The 19,286-nt window shown below is 34.2% G+C and overlaps 1 protein-coding gene across 7 annotated transcripts in view; it reads left to right on the top strand.

Annotated features, from left to right (window-relative positions):
• The window catches only part of LOC111512783 (calcium release-activated calcium channel protein 1), a 28,822-nt gene that overhangs the window by 4,232 nt on the left and 5,304 nt on the right, over positions 1-19,286 (top strand). The window contains exons 1-3 of one of the 7 annotated variants that reach the window (XM_023168948.2): positions 3,278-3,367; positions 11,941-12,034; positions 16,370-16,497. In XM_023168948.2, the coding sequence (XP_023024716.1) occupies positions 16,381-16,497 (117 nt within the window). In that variant the 5' untranslated portion in view covers positions 3,278-3,367; positions 11,941-12,034; positions 16,370-16,380. The other 6 variants (XM_023168956.2, XM_074170848.1, XM_023168972.2 and 3 more) reach the window with 6 other exon arrangements.

Raw genomic sequence — 19,286 nt, 5'->3', positions numbered from 1 at the left:
GAAGATATCGCTGAAAATCAAATCATGTCTGATGAAGTCCAAGTTAATAAACAGGTTTTTCGAAGATCAAAAGCTAAACAGATCGGAAATATTATATACCACCGAAAAAGAAATCGTTCTAAAGTATTGGAAAAAATTACTACTAAGTTCCGCCGAGGACAGTGAGAGTTTAAGTACATCGGACATGACTTCTGTTGATACATCATCAGATTCTACTTTGTCTGGAATATTAGTTGAAAACTGGAATTCGAAAAACAATATTGAGCGAAGATCTATTTACGTCCGAAATTATGTCTTGGAATCCCAAGGTACTCTTTATTTATTATAGAACTTTTGTTTAAAAAATACCAGTTACCCAGAATTGTTATATACATTACTTTGAAGAAAATTAAGTTGAATTGACGATAGCAGCGATTCATAATCTCCAACTACAGGCTCGTTTGCCTGGTGTGACGTCACGATGTACCGCGGGCGATCTCACATTTTCAATTGCTCTTGCTCAGTTGTTAATTGAGATATAAACCGGAAAATTTTTTGGGATACTTGGGAGATGATTCACTCTTATAATATATAATTTTCAATAGTAAACTAAATTAGCCTGAATGAGCTCATTCGAACTCAGTTTACATGTATTTCTTCATTTAAAAAAAGTGTATTTTTATTATTATTTTATCACGCTTTTATTAGCTTCACCTGTATGTATGTTTGTTTTGTTTGTTTGTTTGTAACTCTCCTTTTCATTTCTCATTTATTTCCGTTTGAACGCTTGGGATCTGTATTTGACCGAATTATCGACAGTATTGCTTGATCTATTCGCGGACAGATGGCGCTGCACGTAACCTCCTTGATATTATTCGAACTCACTTCACATGTATTTCTTCATTTGAAAAAAGTATATTTTTATTATTATTTTATCATGCTTTCATTAGCTTTACCTGTATGTAATGTATGTTTGTTTTGTTTGTTTTGTTTGTTTGTTTGTTTGAAACTCTCCTTTCCATTTCTTATTTATTTCCGTTTGAACTCTTGGGATCTGTATTTGACAGAATTATCGACATTATTGCTGCGCAACCAACTGCTAAACAATAATATCTCGTGTGCGCCTCTTTTACAAATGATCAACTTCCGCACCCCACGCCTTAATTCCAGATATCAAACGACATTTTACTACGATCTTGTCAGAACAAATAACAGTTTGAAAGCACCAGTGTCAATACTTTGTAACAACCTTTTACCTGTGATCCCTTTTTCTTTAAGCTTGTAATATATTTCTATTTCTACTTATTTTTCTTTTAGTTGAAGCAATCTTTTTTTTTAACTAATTATACTGTTTTGCATATATTTTCATCAACACCTTTGTACATTTCCTGTAATTGTAGTTTTTAGTTCGATGTTCTTTAAAAGCGTGTTTTTTAGTTTTTTCAAACTATATTAATTTATCGTGATGAACTGAGCTTATATGTCACCGATGTTTGCGAATGAAATATGTTGGTAATGCATTTGTTGAAAATGAAATCTCATTACCCATGGAGACCTTGGTGGAATGATGCCCTCTCTATTTTCGAATCTCAAGATCATGCCGACTTAGGAGGCTGATGTCCTTCTTATCTTATTGCGTCTACTTGAGGCACAAGATTCTTGGACCCAATGATCATTACCCCACATTATGTGGGGTGTGGTCATTGGTTGATGATGCTGACGCACAATCCCGAATGTATGGGGGCTTCGAAGACAGGGCCCTACCAGCTCAACACCCGGAAAATTATTGATAATAATGATATAATTAGAACGAACAAAATCCGGGCTTGTGGGCTGAAGTCCAGTGACTTGACAGTTATATTAACAAAGAGGAGAAATTAATTTTGTTCGCGTACGATATTGCAGTATTTTGTAATAAAAAGAAACACAATTGAAGTACATAATGATATCTTCTCTCAGATATCGTCACAGATGTAATGCATTCCATATTTGAAGACCAATATTTCCATCTTTCAATCGTAGCGTTGAGGATATTTTTTCTTTTCAAATGAAAGTGTGATACAGTGGACTATTCAAAAAATAATAAATAATGTTCATTCTATTAACCATTTTATTATTTGTTGGTACAGTGGTCTCAAACATATGTTAACACTTTCAGCTGTTCAGCATTTTCAGTTTGCTGATGAGAGGCATAAAAATGATAAGTATTTTGCGTGTTCAATGATTTTATGCTATCGAAAAAAAGGATCAAAGAATATGCATTACATTTTCTTTAAAAAATGGAATTGAGTGCTCAAAAACACTTGAAATGTTGACAGTGGCATAAGGTGATAGTACTATGAGTTGGCAGCGAAGTTTGTTTCAAATTTGCAGAATTTTGACCAAAAAACCGTCGCATAAGCATCGCTTAGGAATAATTGAATGACGTTAACGGCGATCCAGATCTGCTCAAAAGGGTCATAACTGGTGACGAATCACGGGCATATGGTTATGACATTGAAACCGAAGTCCAGTCGTACCAATGGAAGAGTCCAGGAGAGCCAAGGCCAAGAAAGCACGCAAAGCAAGTTCAATAAAATGTCACGATTTGTTTTGCTCACTGTTTTCTTTGTGGAATAGTGCATCAGGAGTGTTTGCCACACGGTCATACGGTCAATAAGAAGTATTATCTTTAAGTTATGCGCCGCTTGGGAGAAGCAATACGGAAAAAACGTCCGGTATTGTGGAAAAACGATTAATTGCTTTTGTATTACGATAATGCACCTGCCTGTTTATGATTTTTTGGCCCAAAGCAACATCTTAATCATGCCTCAGCCACCGTATTCACCAAATTTGCCCCCTGAGACTTTTCCCTGTTCCCAAGAGTGGAGAGACCCATGAAAACGGCGTTCTGCGACGAGAATATTCAAACCCAATCGCTAAGAGAGCTCTAGGACCTACCAAGCATAAGCAAAATCGCTAACGTCATTTCTAAATTACTATCCAGGTATTTCTTTCAAGTCCTTAGTTTTTTCGTTATGAACATTTTGTTGCTTGAATGTTTTTTTTTTATTTTTTATGAATCAAACTTGAAGCCCTGATATTATTTATTTATAACTTTTATATATCATTGATGTTGTATCGTAGCCATTGTATTGGAATATATAACATTGATGAAAAATGTTTATGCGTCGTGAGGTTGTTACCGTCATGATAAACAATAAACCATCAAAGAAACAATGTTAACGTTACGTCATTCCGTTTCACAATAAATATCAATATATGTTCGAGTTTAACGAATGCTTGGAATATCGTTAGAAAATGTGTGTATATTATGATTATGATCAACACAATAACGAAAGTTGGTGGAAGTTAGTTCATGATTTTTCATTGTGAGTTATTTTTGAATGTAAGTAAACATCGATTCATTTTTGATAAATTGTATATTTAAAGTAGAAGAAAAAACCTGATTCGCATGAATTTCTTGGTATAATGTTATTTATATTTATACGGTATCCAGTATTTTCTCTCCCTCTGAATTTTTTCATAAATGAGTTAGCAAACATCTGGTGGGGTGAACTTTCCATAGTAACTCCTTCTCTCTATTCAGTCCACATGAAAGATAATGTTGTTAGCTATGTTTTCCTTCGAATTCCCACACTCCAAAAAACACGTATTTTTTCTGAAGGGGAGCAAAAACCATAGCAAATCCTTCAAGTCTCTAAGTGGGATTATCATTATCAATTTTTTAATGGAAATAAAAGTTGAGTAACACAGCATTAAAAATGAATTTTCATTCCTTATAGGTTTTTATATATTAATTTTCAAATATCGACCTACTTTGATATGGCGCTATAAGATACCAACAATAGGTTGAAAAATGGAAAATGCAAACTTCGGTTTAATTTTAATTCAAACTAATTTTGTTAGTTAAGTGAATACTAGAGCACTTGCGGTGCGATAGATGATGATTCGTCTTAGCAGATCTTCCAATGTGATCGGTGGAGTGGAGTAAACTTAGTTCTTTGAATGCCTCCGCAAAAAATCTAAAGGAATTAAATCGGATAACTGATGAGGCACTAAAGTGCACACCTTTGTCCAAGCAAAGAAGATCCATCTTATTGAAAAGTCAATTCTTGACTTTCCTGTTCATAGGGTCGTTCTCTATGATACTTGTTAGAGCTGGGTCGATAACATTTCATAGTAAACTCAAATAATCCAAGGTCAATGGTGTTCGCCACTTCGATGGCGAAATGGCGAACCATTTCAAACAGACAACACAGTGGTATCAGTGTTCAACAGCTTTGCATATGTAAACTAAAGACAACGCGTTTGCTCTCGGCAGTCTTCACTAAGAATAGTGAGATGAGATGTTCATCAGATGGAACTGATTTGTGTAGCATTAGTTTTTGAATGCAACTCTTTTGATATCTTGAATCATCTGATTATCTATTTGTAGACACTGCGAGTCTTCAACCAATCAAATTTTTTTTCGACAATTAAGACGAGAAAGAATGTCAAAATGGAGATGTACTTTCTTTCAATTTGCTAATTCTACTATATAATAGGAAGAGTATTTCTGTCCCATTAGGTTTTACCTATCAGGCTGCGATATTCGTACAATTCCTAAGGTTGCTTTCCAGAACAGCAACATAGAAGATCACTGGTTCCAAGAAAAGTGTAGGTTAGGTAATGTTAGGTCGAAAGTGAGTGGGTTTATTCGATCCTCCACCGCAACCCTCAAGGGGTTATTGTGGTTCACACATATTCGCACTCAACCAAATAAACCCATCTTTTTAACGAAGCCGATCAGTTTATACATATGGTGAGTGGTCTTTCAGCTCAGATGGTAGGAGTTCTATGAAAACCTGATTCGGTCCCCAGCGGGTCGAAAGTGAGTGGGTTTATTCGATCCTCCACCGCAACCCGCATGGGGTTATTGTGGTTCACACATATTCGCACTCGACCAAATAAACCCATCTTTTTAACGAAGCCGATCAGTTTATACATATGGTGAGTGGTCTTTCAGCTCAGATGGTAAGAGTTCTCTGAAAACCTGATTCGGTCCCCAGCGGGGCAGGCACAGAGTATGTGCTCCGCTGTTTTATTATTTTCCAAACAGAGGCGACACACACTGTCTTGCGACAGTCCAAGTCTCTGCATATGATGATTCAAATGACATTGACCTGTGAAAGGGCATGTTAGACATCGTAGTTCATTCCTACTGTAGTCCAACAACTGTTCGGTATCAAGCTTCGAAGGGTGAATAAACGCCTTGGAGTGAGCCAATCCTGGAAGATTCTGCCAGAAGTCCATAAATCTTCTTGCTATCCAGGTGTTCAATGTTTGTTTGCAAAGCCTAAACGAAGCCAATGTTCTGGTCCAATGAAGCTGCTTACAGCACCCTCTGTTGCAAGGGACTCAGCAGCCTCAATGCCTTCCAGGCCAGTATGGCTAAAAATCCAGACCGGAGTCTTCCTATCGAGTTGTTTTTGACAATTTGCTACCGGTTTCGACGTTGTTAGGTAGGAGCCAAGTCCGAGAATATTTTTATTGACTCGTGTATGAGTTTGGATTCTTCCAATCACTCCGCTCACAATTTAATAACGTAAATTTCCGCTTCAAATATAGTCGCGTAGGTTCCTAGACAGGTTCATAGACCTGCACCAGAACCTGGAAGTGATTTTGATCCATCTGTGAATCAACAACTATCTGCTCTTAATATTTCCTTTTCCCGGAGGATACAGTCCTCTCTACTCGGGAACAGTACTTTATAAGGCACTTCGTAGTTGACAGTAGTAGACATGAAGTAAGAGGTCATTTCCAGATTGCTTTGTCAACCAGCAGTCTGTTGCACTCTTCATTAAATTGATTTGGGTAATTGGCAATGTGCATAAGTCTATATGTAGTCATCTAGCCTCACCCTCTAGAAAAACTGGGAGAGGAGGTAGATCTGAAAGGATATTCATAGCCGCTGGTGGTGTGGTACTGATGGCTAGACAAGCCTGTCCCTGTAAGCCAGCGACCTTTTCCTGAGCCGCTTTCTGTAAAGCCTTCGGCCACAAGGCAATTGCTCCTTAAGTGATCATTGGCTGACAATCATCATATAAATCCAATTGATTTTGTTTGCGACCTAAACCCCAAGTTTTACCACAAATCCTTCGACATGTGTAAACCTTCTTCCAAGTGAGCGTTCCAGGTGAGTTTTTTATCAAGGACAATGCCAAAATATTTCACCTCCAACCCAAATGGAATGACCTCACCATTGAGGGAAAGTGGCGTTAAATCGTCCAATGTTCTATTCCTGGTGAAGGAGAAATAAAAGTGTAACTCAAGTAATTATCCAGAGATAGTTGATTCAGAATCTTGATTAACTGATAACAGAAGTAATCATAACATGTGCATTTCAGCATATTATGTAGTTTTGATAAAACAAAATTATTCAAACCAAAACACGAAATTCATCGGTTTCATATAAAAATAATATTCGTATTTTCTTTCACACTGAACTATTTCATCTGACATCAAAGCAATATTCCTCAAATTATTTTCGATATAAATGTACGATCCAAACATTGCTTCAAACTTGCACAACCGTTGGAAACATATTTAACTTTTTGAGATCACTGTGAATATAATTTGTTTGTTATCTTTATGACGAAACACAAATATTTATATCGTTTAAAAATGAGACACTGCATGTTATATAATTGAATGCTTATATATCTATTCATTTCTAATGTTTCAAAGCCTACTTTTGTAGTTCATGCAAATAATTTTGCATTAAACCACCATCTGGCTGTGGATATCAATTTTCTTGCTTGCTGGTCTTATTTGTGATGCACTGTTTGGAACCTTTGGTGTAGTAATGAATATTACTGAATGAATGAACACGTGTTTCGATCACCAAGTGATGATCTTCAAGAGGAAGATCAAACTAATCATATTTACAAAGCTATGCTTATTTATACCATAAAGGTATACCTAGAACAGGTATCTACCTGTTATAGGTACCTGCGTCTTGAGTATCTTGAATTAATTTTACAACTTGCATTATCTACTTGTCTTAAATTAATTTTACAATGTCAAAGGCAACTGATTAGATTTACATTATTCTCGTTGCTACTAGAGCGAGTCGCTCTGAGCGACATCGAACATCGTACATTCGCGCGCTCTTAGCTACGTCACGATTGGTTTATGGTTACCAGTGGCAGCCGACGTTCTTTTCTTTAGGGCATGATTTATAACAATATTTACAGCATTTACAACCTGAAGAATATTGATGGTGATATTATTTCATTTGCCGATGGAGTCGGCTATCGCAAATGGAGTCGTTGAAAACCAGGGCAACTACAGATGAATTATTGGAAATATCCAAGAGAAGGGAAAGATCATCAATCTTAAAAATGAGAAAAAGCTCATCCCAAACAGAAGGCACAGGTCGTCAAGCTATGAGAGAACGTACACACCTACTCTTAAGCGATGGACTATTGCAACGCAAGTAAGATAGCCAAACAAGACAATGTTAGCGTACCATTTAATCTTGTAAGGAACACGTCAGAGACATCTTGGAATAATGCTATAAAAGTTAGGGAGAAGAATTTTCAGGCATCAAAAAATTACTGGCACAAATAAAATTCCGTTGAGAAGGTAGCAGTGGATATTCTAAGTGATTGATACAAGCAACAGATATCTAGTGGTACATTACTTCTCTCAATAGTCTGAGATTATTTTCATTCTGAAACAAGAGATTGGCACGGTAACAAAATGTACTTGTCCAAACTGTTTGTTAGATCTGTAATTGAAACCCGTGCTTATATCATAGACCTGAAACACCATAGATCAGAAACCAGGAAGCAGTTAGAAAAAGTGTATGAGTTCAACAAACGACGAAGTGTTAAAATTGTTCAACTAATTTATAGAAAGGTATAAGTAGAAGTATTTCAAAACGTGGATTATGATGGAGGTCACCCTTGATGGATGTAACATAATAAGTACAATTTTCAGATGAAATAGATTGGATGACATGACGTAATATCACCCTTGATTTTTTTTAGAAGTATAAAGATTCATTGATTGATGGTTTGACCGTATAAAACGGAAGTCTATCATAATAACACACACATTATCTCCTACGTAACTCATATTGTATGTTAATGATACTGACAACAAGACACGATAATTGGTCCCCAAGAAATAATTGTATCTCTTCAAATTTAAGCTTCCGATGAAAATTTCATAAAAGCTTATTAATAGTTGCAGGTTTCGAAGTTATGATCGAAACAAAATTTATGAGAATTTAACCGTTATCGGTGAAGATTGCCAAAATATGATGATATCCCATCGGTTCCTTCTTTCGTTTTTATTAAACTAATAAACACGATAAATAGCCTGGCATAAATTTTATCGCAATATGATAGCAATCAGGTTTGTAAACTTTTCTCAGATTTTATAGCATAATCAAGGAAAGTGGTCATATCATCATACAATTTTGAATATTTGAAAATAAATATCGGAAGAATTCAAGGTTACGCTTTCAATGTTGGAGGAAAATTTTAGTAGATCATTGGGTATAAATTTGTTTTCAATGTCACTATTTTTCAAGTATAGCAAACTGCATGACATCAGATAGAAAACAGCACAACTTCGCCGGAGATCATTTACCATGAGTTCAGATTCCTTGCCGTAGGTATTCGACAAAATTGTGACATCCCTTGAATGAAACTGATGTTATTCTGGACAGAACACTCGCTTTACTACAACGTCTGGCCAAGCTACAATCCAGAGCAGAAATACTCCTAGATATAGTCATGGCATTAGTCTTCAATGATGATGGAAAATTATACACAGGTTCATCAAATGAAAACATTGTTTTTTGTTAGAATGTATTTATTTTGTAGAATTTCATATTAAATTTAGGAGAAAGAAAATACTTTTGTCTAATTTCTACTAAGTGTATTATTTGTTACGACCAGTTTCAGTTTGTTAGACCATTCTTAAGAAAAATACTTTTGTCTAATTTCTACTAACCGAAACCGGTCGTAACAAATGATAAACTTAATAGATGATTTGATTCATAGCCAGTCTTCAAGTATGCACAGTGACTATAGGTGAAGTTTTTTTCCTTATACGAGGAATTGGGCAAATTTCGGATATGCGGTTGGTTACCTCGTTCACAGGCAGATAGGGCGATGACAAATCTGTTGTTTGTTGTCCACTTCAGCTTAGTTCGAGGAATGATACTCTGAAGGAATTCGATTTTCAATTATCGGAAATTATCGATTTTATGTTGATGATAGACACTACCTTGCACTGACGAGTGGCCAAACAGCTCGAAACCAGTCTGCAAGTGTGTTCCAATAATTGAAAATATATTGCGGCAGTTGTATCGCCAACAGCATATGCAGGAATAACTTCAGTGAAGAATTCTGCACCTGTCGGATATAATCCAACACCCTTCGTGTTAATAGCTGGGGGAGTAGTAGTTTTCTGATAGGTGTCAGTCCATTAACCTACAGTGCAGGGAGTTGAGACTGGCCTGAACAAATTGTTCCTTCAGATGATTTGATTTATAGCCAGTCTTCAAGTTCGCCCACTGACTATATGTAATAGAAATTATTAGACAAAAATATTTTCTTTATGCTATATTGAAAACGCTGTTATCTCACGACATTCATTTCATTAATCAAGATAGCATCATGAGGAGATGATCAAAACTAAAAAATATGAAAACTGAAAATATTTTCATTACTTTACATCAGGTTCTTGGCGAGAAATTTGGCTAAACAAATACTCAAACTCAATCTCCAACTCATGACGATTTTGAAAACAAGTAGAGAAGGCACATATCGTGAATGAAAGCATCATGCCCTATCTGGATGCCTTCATCTGAAGCAGCGGCGGCTCGTCAGAGGCGATAAGGGAGGCTTAGCCTCCCCATAAAATTTGAGGCTATTCATCGCAATAAATTAAAAGATATTGACAAATAATTATGATTATTTTTTTCTAAAAATGCTTGGGTATCATTACTTTACCATTAATTTTTAATTTAAATACATAATTTGCCCGAAAAAACACTATCACTCACTACGTAGTACGTATCACACTGTATCCTACATCAACAAAACTCAAACGCACCGCCCATGAACGAATAACGAATAAACTATCAACCCGAATTAATAAATGCCATACGTTGCAAGGGAGCCAAGCCTCCGACCGCTTTAAAAAACACAGGCTCCACGAGACCGATCCGATTTGTAATTTCAGTTGCAGAAATTATAGCGTCAAAGGAGGCTTGCCTTCAGTTGGTCTCCGTTAGTGTATGAATGTGTTCGTTTTTTATTCCATTATTCGAGCGGGATACCGTGACGGACCGGGACTAAAAAATATTCCAGTAAATCGTTTTAGTGTTTCTTGATAATATTTGTTATTTGTGTATAAAACAGGCAGTATTATATTATAGCAGTACTTCTTGGTAATATTTTCAATGTGTTTTTTAAGTGTTTTCTTTCAATTTCAAGGTGTTTTCAGGTTTTCACTTTTCGGTAAGTTTTTTTCTTGATTTATTATGGATAATTTGGACGAAATTAAAAAATCTGACGATATAGTCAGCAACCTATTGGTTGCTGACAAATAATTTTAAGTCTTTATCTTATGATAATAAATTTTACATTATTAAAACTCTGGGAAGGCCTCAACCAAATTTGATTTCAATTAAATCATCAGATAATCGACAAAATCGTGGATTTAATATTAGTTGGTACCATAAATGCGATTGGTTAACCGGCTCCATTAAATGAGAAAAAATGTTTTGTTTTATTTTTCGTACAAACCGAATACCAAACGTGGTCTAAAATAGGATACTCCGATTTTTAAAAAAATTACCTCGTGTTATGGGGCAAATATGATTCACAATTTGGCATTTTTTTAAACGGTAGCGTTTTTTCGGGCACCTCAAAAACCATCCAGAATGAGCTTATTATAGACAGTGTGACATACATTATTAAGGAACATATAAGCAAGGAGATTGAAAGTGTTTCTTTTTTTGCATGGGAACTTGATGAAACTACCGATATTTCTTGTACATCACAACTTTCAATCGTTTTTAGATATGTAAAAGATGGTAATGTGGTAGAACGTTTTATGGGATTTCATGATGTTCCATCTGGGCGCACAGCTGACGATTTGTTTAATTTTTTAATTCGTACGTGTGACACCTATAATTTTAGGCAAAAGTTAATTGCGCAAACCTATGATGGAGCTGCGGTCATGGCCGGCCTTTTAAATGGTTTACAAACTAAAATAAAGTCCATAGCTCCTCATGCACTTTTTACGCATTGTCATGCCCATGCCCTAACTTTAGTATTAAGCAAAGCGTGCAACAACATAAAAATGTTCGTGTCTCCGGCGGGCTTTTCTGTGTGTATATAGTCTATATGACTTAAGCCTCCCCTGTTCTCCAATGCACGACCCGTCACTGACCTGAAGGTAAAAGAGCCTCAGAAGAAGTAAGCACAGTGAAACAAAAACTCTCTTCCTTTGAAGAATTCTTCATTAACAGCAAAGAGTGTGTTCAACCGCCTGATTCTTTTAGTGTACTTGGAACTTCATGGACCCTATTCACCATTTTTTGTTTATATATGTGGTGGAATTATGTTTATATTAACTTTTTTCGCTTCATATTAGTGACACCAAGCATTTCACTACTGAGCTATGATATATAGCCCACAAATCATTTCCAAACAACCTTTAATGCAGTGAAATTCTTCAGACTCAGTAGCGAACTTCATCTAGGTGATATATTGGCAGTCCGTTACAGATACACAAAATAAGTAACAATGCTAATAATGATCAATATATACGAGTAGGTATACCAGAGTTCAAGGTTGCTTTCTAGCACGTAAATAGACTCAATTTTCCATTTCCTTCAACTCGTTCTGAAACTGTGACCAGACTTCAACAATATAATCCGTTCTATTTCAGGTAACCGTCATGATGTAGCAGAAATTTTCACAAGATCTTCAGGACAAGACCTTTTGTAAAAAAGTGTTTCACTAAATATACGAAGACTAAAAGCGTAAGTTCTTTAAAATATCATTTTTATCAGAGCAGTATGAATGCAATATTGAATTGTATACCCCAAATAACAATCTCACATTTTGAGCACATACTTGTTGTCATGTTGTTTTTTAGAATGCGCCAATGCTAAGCATATGCCTTATTATCATTGATAACATGAATAGAATATGCTATGTTGCTATGAACAAGTTAGGTTAGGTCAAAAGTGAGTGGGGCTATTCAACCCTCTGCCGCAACCCACAAGGGTTTATTGTGGCTCACACCTCTTCACACTTGGCCAAATAAACCCAGCTTCTTAAAAAAAGCCGATTACTTTGTATGGTGAGCGAGTGAGTGAGAATACGGCTCTGTCGAACTCTAAAAACCTGATTCGGTCCCCAGCGCGGCAGGCACAAATTATGTGTTGTTTCATTATTTTCCAAACAGAGGCGACACACACTGTCTTCAAACATTTACTCACACAATACACAATAAATAAAACGACAAGAATCAATAATAATGGGGAGTATTAATACACTTCTTTATTTTCATTTCGTTTTCAACTATCTATATTTTTAAAAATATTGAGTTTAATTCTCGCTCCTCACCAAAAACTGAAAACAAAAACGAAGTTTTAATTTGAATTGAAAAAAAAAACAATTCTTTAGCATTCTTAGGCACATTTTTCTTTTTCTGTGTCTTATTTTCTGTACATAGGGTCAAGATGAAAATTTCCAGAAAGCTCGTTTATTGATGATTTTATAATTTATATCGAAGTATGAAGTAAATCATAGATTTTCTAGAAAATACTTTTTAATAAACGGTTTTTGAAAAACTTTCATCAACATACCCACCCGATCAATTGAATCTGTCTGTTTAAAATCTGTTTTTCCGTTAACCAACCCTACGAACGACAACCCTCAGAAGTCGAAACTTGTACGAACTAAGGATTAACGAGGTCTTACCTTTCAACGTGTGATTCCTAACACGGGTTGGACGAAAGCAAGTGAAAATCGATCGTTCAGACTTGGGCTTGAACCACCGACCAACACGGCAGTCAATTCGAGTGAGTGAACAAAGCACCCACGTCGAACCGCTTAGCTACCAACCGCTAGTGAAAATCACTAAGATTTCTTCTGCTTCAGAAATAAGATATTGCATCTTCATAGAATATAAAATAAAAAATAAAATACAAATTGAAAAGACAAAAAAATGCGATGTATAGAAACCAGACAATATTTATTTTTTTACCTACTACGACCCTGCTCAATTTTAAGTCTTTAAATGTTCTTTCATTCTTCCCGGTCATTATTTTCTTACTTTTTTACGATCAGTACCATTTACTCACTGCGTGATGCAAAATTTATCTTAGAATAATTTTCTTTCACTATTCAGCTATTCCTATTGATGAATGTTCACCGTTAGGACAATCAATCAAAGGAGATTTTGTGTTCGGGTATTCCTATCTTGTTTTGTAGTCGTACTATAAACGTAGTTGCTGCTATGAGTTGTCGGCTTCGAATGCAGGATTGCCAGATGCAAATACATTTCTTTATATTTGAGGAATTTCATTATAACTTGAAGAAATTACGATTTTCGGTTCATATTATGAAAAACCTAAAGCATTTTCCCAAATACCAGGACTGCAATACTCTTCTTGACGCTCGTTTCACCAACCAAGTTGACGTCTTTTAATTTTCTTCATCTTCCGAAGACGCCAATTCGGTTGGTGAAACGCGCGTTGAGAAGATTATTGAAGTTGGGGTGTTTGGAAAAAGTGCTTGCTCCGGACTTATCTCAGGATGAACGTGAGTTCTGTGATAATATCCAGAATCATTCAATTGTCACTAGTCTCAGTCTTCTTTTTTAGTTCATGTTCAGCTTTGAGACCAACTCTCCTTTGATTATTCCATTGATAATAATCATGAAGTCTGTGATGAAATCCAGAACCATTCAATTGTCACTAGTCTCAGTCTTCTTTTCTTATTCATTTTCAGTTTTGAGGCCGACTCTCCTTTAATTATTCCATTGATTTCGACGTCATGTAATTATGAAACAAAATCTGATGATAAATGTAAACAAACTATTTTCTGTTATACTGAAAAGTACAAACGTACAGACCTGCAAACTTTATGTCCCATTGCTTTTAGTTTTATGTTTCTCATGTGACACTTCAGCTGTTTAATGTCAACTGCAAACGAATTTCTCAATTTTTCATACATATAGACAAATGTTTGATGCTTTGGATTGATTACCTTATAAAATACTTTGAAATTGTTCAAGTAGTTTTCGAGTTTATCAGTTACAAACAAACAACTTTTATTTTTCTCTCTATAATATTAGTTTAGATGAACATCAATTGAGAATTTTTTATTGAACAATTATTCGGTTATTATATAAAGTACTGTAATAGGGAAAACGCATATGTAAATAAATACACGCGTGTACCTACCTAATTTTCAGTCCAACGTCAGATTAATGGTCCCGCATGTCTTTCATAACCTTTCTTCATTAAGATCCAAGTGCAATGGGAACACCTAGTAGGTATAATACTCAAGTTTTACTTGTAGTACGTATTTGTATGTAGGCTCTACATTTCTGGATTCAATACATTTCTGGACTCTAAAAATCGTAAGCATTTTTTACGAAATTCTCAAGAGAATTCAGAAAATATCAGCAGGCAACACTGTTCACAAGGGAACTAGGCTTAAAGTTTGTTATTGTTCTGTCAAAAATGTGAAAAGGACATCTATAATGTTGGTGTAAATAATCATTGCAAATCATTGGACATTTTTTATTTCTTAATTTGGTAGTTAAAAATAGACTATTCGGTTTATATTAAATCATATCTGTATTGAGCTTTTATTTGCCAAACGTCCAAACCAGAGTTAAACACCGTAAACAAATCGGAACGGAAAGTATTACGTATTTATTTATTTACCAACTATGATAACATCGTAAGGCAATCGCAATATTCGCACAGTAGCAAGTGGTTGATTTGTCAAAATATCATACCCATTGTGGAAGTATTGCTGTTGCGGTCCTAATCTTTTGAAAATATTCTTTAATATGAAGGTGAGTTATTGATAAACAGATGTACATATTATTGGTGCTTTTCATTTAGAGAAATTGTTTCTTAAGAGGCTCAAATTTATAGAGGCAGGACCGGCTTCAAAACCAATTGAAAGCAAAACCTGACAGTGGAACATACTGGAAGGAATTAATAATCATTCCACTGGTTTTTCAATAATAATTGACCATGAAGTAATTCAAGGAAACTACGTTGAGGTTAATTGTGTATCATTCTTTTCAGCGTCAGGAAGTTTTATTCATTGAAAGTCTAAAAGATATTTCAAATTTGGGATTAGTTACCCATTGACATGGTAGGTATTATTGCTGAAATAGCAAAGTCACATCTTAGCGATTTTTAGTGCTTCATAATACCCAAATTAGACCATCTTTGTAGTATTGCTTACATATAGGGAACGCCACCTCAAAAGCATATATACCCTGTGAGGCTACTGAAATGTTTCAAAAAGAACTTCAAATAAAAGTTAAGGATTTGTTTTTCTATGAGAAATTTTCAACTAACATAGAACACTTGAATTACTCAGAGAAAGGTGTATATGAGAAATATATAACAAACTATAATGGCTCATCTTATCGGAGACAATTTGATACAAAACTGCACATTTTGAGAATTATTTCATTTGGAAAACTGTCTTATTGTGTAATATGATACCAGATTGTCTTTACTACACACTAATTAAATCTACAAAAATTTAAGTCCTATGTATATCGCCATTGTCATATAGGTACCGCTCACAGGTTATTTGCACCTTGTGCATATCCATTAAAACCTTTAAATGTAAGAATTACCCCTTGAAGCAAAGACCTTCATTCATATGTGATAGAATTGGCTAATTCTTGATGACAGTCCATGATAATATAACAATTGTGATATTTTCACTATATACTTTAGAAAACCGCAGCAAGTTTATCAATATGTAATACATTCTTCAGACTGTTCAATAGTGATATGCCTGTATAGTGAATAGTGTGTTGCATCTCAAGCAAGAATGAATCATAATAGTTGTTTGTTCTAAATAATAATTGAAATATCTAGGAAATTTTCAGATTGTAACATTTTTGCTTTCAAAATCCAAAATTATATGTATAAATTGCAACAATATGTACCTGCACCTTTGCAAATGGTCAAATAGTAACTCACTTTAATCCTTCTCGAGTATCTATCTGGTGGTTTTATCATCAAGGTTTAAAATGTCAGTTCATTATATATCTGAAAACCCTATACACTACGAAACTTTTTAGTAAAAATGTTATTTTTTTCTAGGGGCATAACACATGTCTATTTGGAGTACAAGCACAGTTTGCCTAGATGTAGGGCTAGCATCATCAAATAAAACCAATATAGGAACTAGCTTCAAAAGATTACATAGCAGATCTGGACATACGTTAAATGTAAGTTAAAGCAATTTCATTATATCAAATTGAAATTGGATGAAGCTGGCCGATGCTGGCCGAGTTGGAAATTCAAGTTATCAATTATTAACCAAATTTTTTCAATATTCATTCTTTCTCCACAAAAACAGTTCAAATAAATTCAATCAATATATATTGGGTCAAAGTACACTGTTCAAGTTTCAATATAGATAGGTAGGTAAGTTTATTCAGTACATTCAGTACATTCAGTGATAAATTCACTCATTGACTGAAAAAAAAATTGTGAGAATCATTGACTGGGTATTGGAATGTATCCAACCTGTCATTTGTCAAAATTGACGTTTTCACTATTTTTTAGGTATGATTTTTATTGTTGTGATTGATCAGGAGATAGAAGTTTGATTAGATTTTTGTAGTATTATTGATAAATCAAAACAATTGAAGTCGGATTCGACTGAATGTTCATAATACAATCACGAGTGAAGATGTAGTTTACAAGGAATTATTTCAAATTCATGGTAGCATTGAATTTAAATTCTAGATTATTTTCAATTTTGAATATTTTGAAAAGAAAAGTGATTAGAGACATTTTTTCTGAGGCCCGATCCTCGATTTCCATTTAATCCAAATGTATCTAGTCATCTAGTTTTCAATTAATAAATACACTATGAAATCGTTTTTATCCCAATTGTTTTTAGTTGATATTCAACTCGTCTGATGCAATTATCTATAAATGTCAATTGATTTCGATTCTTCTATATTATGTTACTTTGGAATGTACAGTAGATATTTTGTTTGAATGTTATTGATTTATATGCTCGTGAGCATTACAATAATAATAATAGATCTTTATTTCCCATAAAAATAAAGTGACTAATAGTGTGACTATGTGACTAATAGTATATAGCCAAATGGTGTGCAAAAATTAAATTTCATTAACCATTGCATGTTGATTTACTGTATATGCTAGGTTGTTGAATGAATAAAGTGAATTAAACTATTTAAATTTTTACTCAAGATGAACTGTTTGAAACCTTTGGTGTAGTAATAAATATTACTTGACTATTTTCCCAACACCAAACCGTTATTTTAACACCTTGACACGTATTTCGTGTCGAGGTTTAATCTTCTAGTTCAATCTTCCTCTTGAAGATGACCACTTGGTGATCGAAACACGGGTCGAGGTGTTGAAATAACGGTTTGGTGTTGGGAAAAAACTCCAGTAATATTAAATTTAAATGTTTAGTAATAAGCATCTTAAAGATATCCTGACAACTAAAATCGAGAGAAAACAATAAATTTCACAGAAATTTGTTTAAAATTTTAATGATAGGCAGAAATGAATTCTGAGCAAGTTCAGATGTATAAACTCATCATATTTTGAGGTTTATCCAAGAAAAGATTTGTAAATATATGTGTAAGGCCAATCTTAAACACTGATTGATTCTTAATAAGAAGTATTCAATGACTGTCTGCCCATGCGAAAATAGCAGTATACTCTGCATAACGATATAAAAAACATCATTGTGGACAATTAGTCACCTATATAAGTAAAAAATATGTAATCATTTACCAAACACTTGAAAGAAACAAAGGATTCAGAAGAGTATTGAAGGTCTACCTTCAGTTACCTTGAATACTTATTGTACAATAAATGTCTACATCCTGTTTCTAGTATTCATTATGTTATGATTTATAATTATTCAATTAAAAAGATGGATATAACTTCTTAGTGATTTTTGTTAAAAATTCTGTATTATTCTCTGAGGAACGGTGTTTTGCTACTAACAGTAGTAGGTATCTGTCTCTTGAACCATTTTCAAAAGATGTTATGCTTTTTGAATAATAATACAAATAGTTATCAATATATATATATATATATATATATATATATATATATATATATATATATATATATAAGATTATGATAACAAAATCAAAAGTATATCACAAGGAATCTTCAGAGTATAATATACTTTTTTTAACAAAAGGTTTTTCACTGCTTTTTTAAACTCAATAAAGGATTCAATTCAATTCACCATGTAAGTTAAATATACTTTAGAGACACTGTAAATAAATGAGTCCTCATTCAAAGTTGTAGAAGGAGGAGGGAGTTTAATATCGTTATTTTGGCGAGTATTGTATTAAGTTGGATGAGAGGCAAACCTGTCTATATGTTTCTTCTATCAATACTGTTTCTAAGATACATAATGCATCTACGGTTATTATTTTATGGAATTTGAATAAAGGTTTACAGGATTCTTCACGAGGCTAACTTATTTCTGCCGAGATTAGTTTGGGCCTTTTTTTCATACCTGTTAGGAAATTTTGCAATTTTGTATTCACAATCACTTCAACTTTCTATGGTAAAGGCAGGTTTTTCATACAAACATACCAAACAGAGGTATAGCGACTTTTTTCCCTCGTAAAAGATCCATCATTGTTAACAGTAAAAATTGACCGAACAGATAGAGATAATATTGACAAATACACGAGATTATTGAATATTTTGGCTACAATGTAATAGAGAAATATAATATGCATCAAATTATTAATAAAATGTTTGGCATCTGATTTGTGTACAGAACACACCTCAGTCACTTTCCAAATATCAGAAATTACACAAGATTTGAGTATTAATTGAGTAAAGTTTTCAATGGATGAAAGAAAAGTTTCAGGCTCTCTACTTCTCCATCTGAATAGGAAAACATTTTTTTCTCAAAAACTAATCTCTCTCAATAAAAATATACCTCTTTCAATTTATTCGCCTATTCATTATAGAAATTTATGTATTAGTGGCTGATATA

Source organism: Leptinotarsa decemlineata, unplaced genomic scaffold (genome assembly GCF_025532065.1).
Source record: "Leptinotarsa decemlineata unplaced genomic scaffold, Ldec_3_MD MMD2_tig00000008_RagTag_RagTag, whole genome shotgun sequence".
NCBI lineage: Eukaryota > Metazoa > Arthropoda > Insecta > Coleoptera > Chrysomelidae > Leptinotarsa > Leptinotarsa decemlineata.
This window is presented reverse-complemented; position numbering and strand designations above follow the sequence as displayed.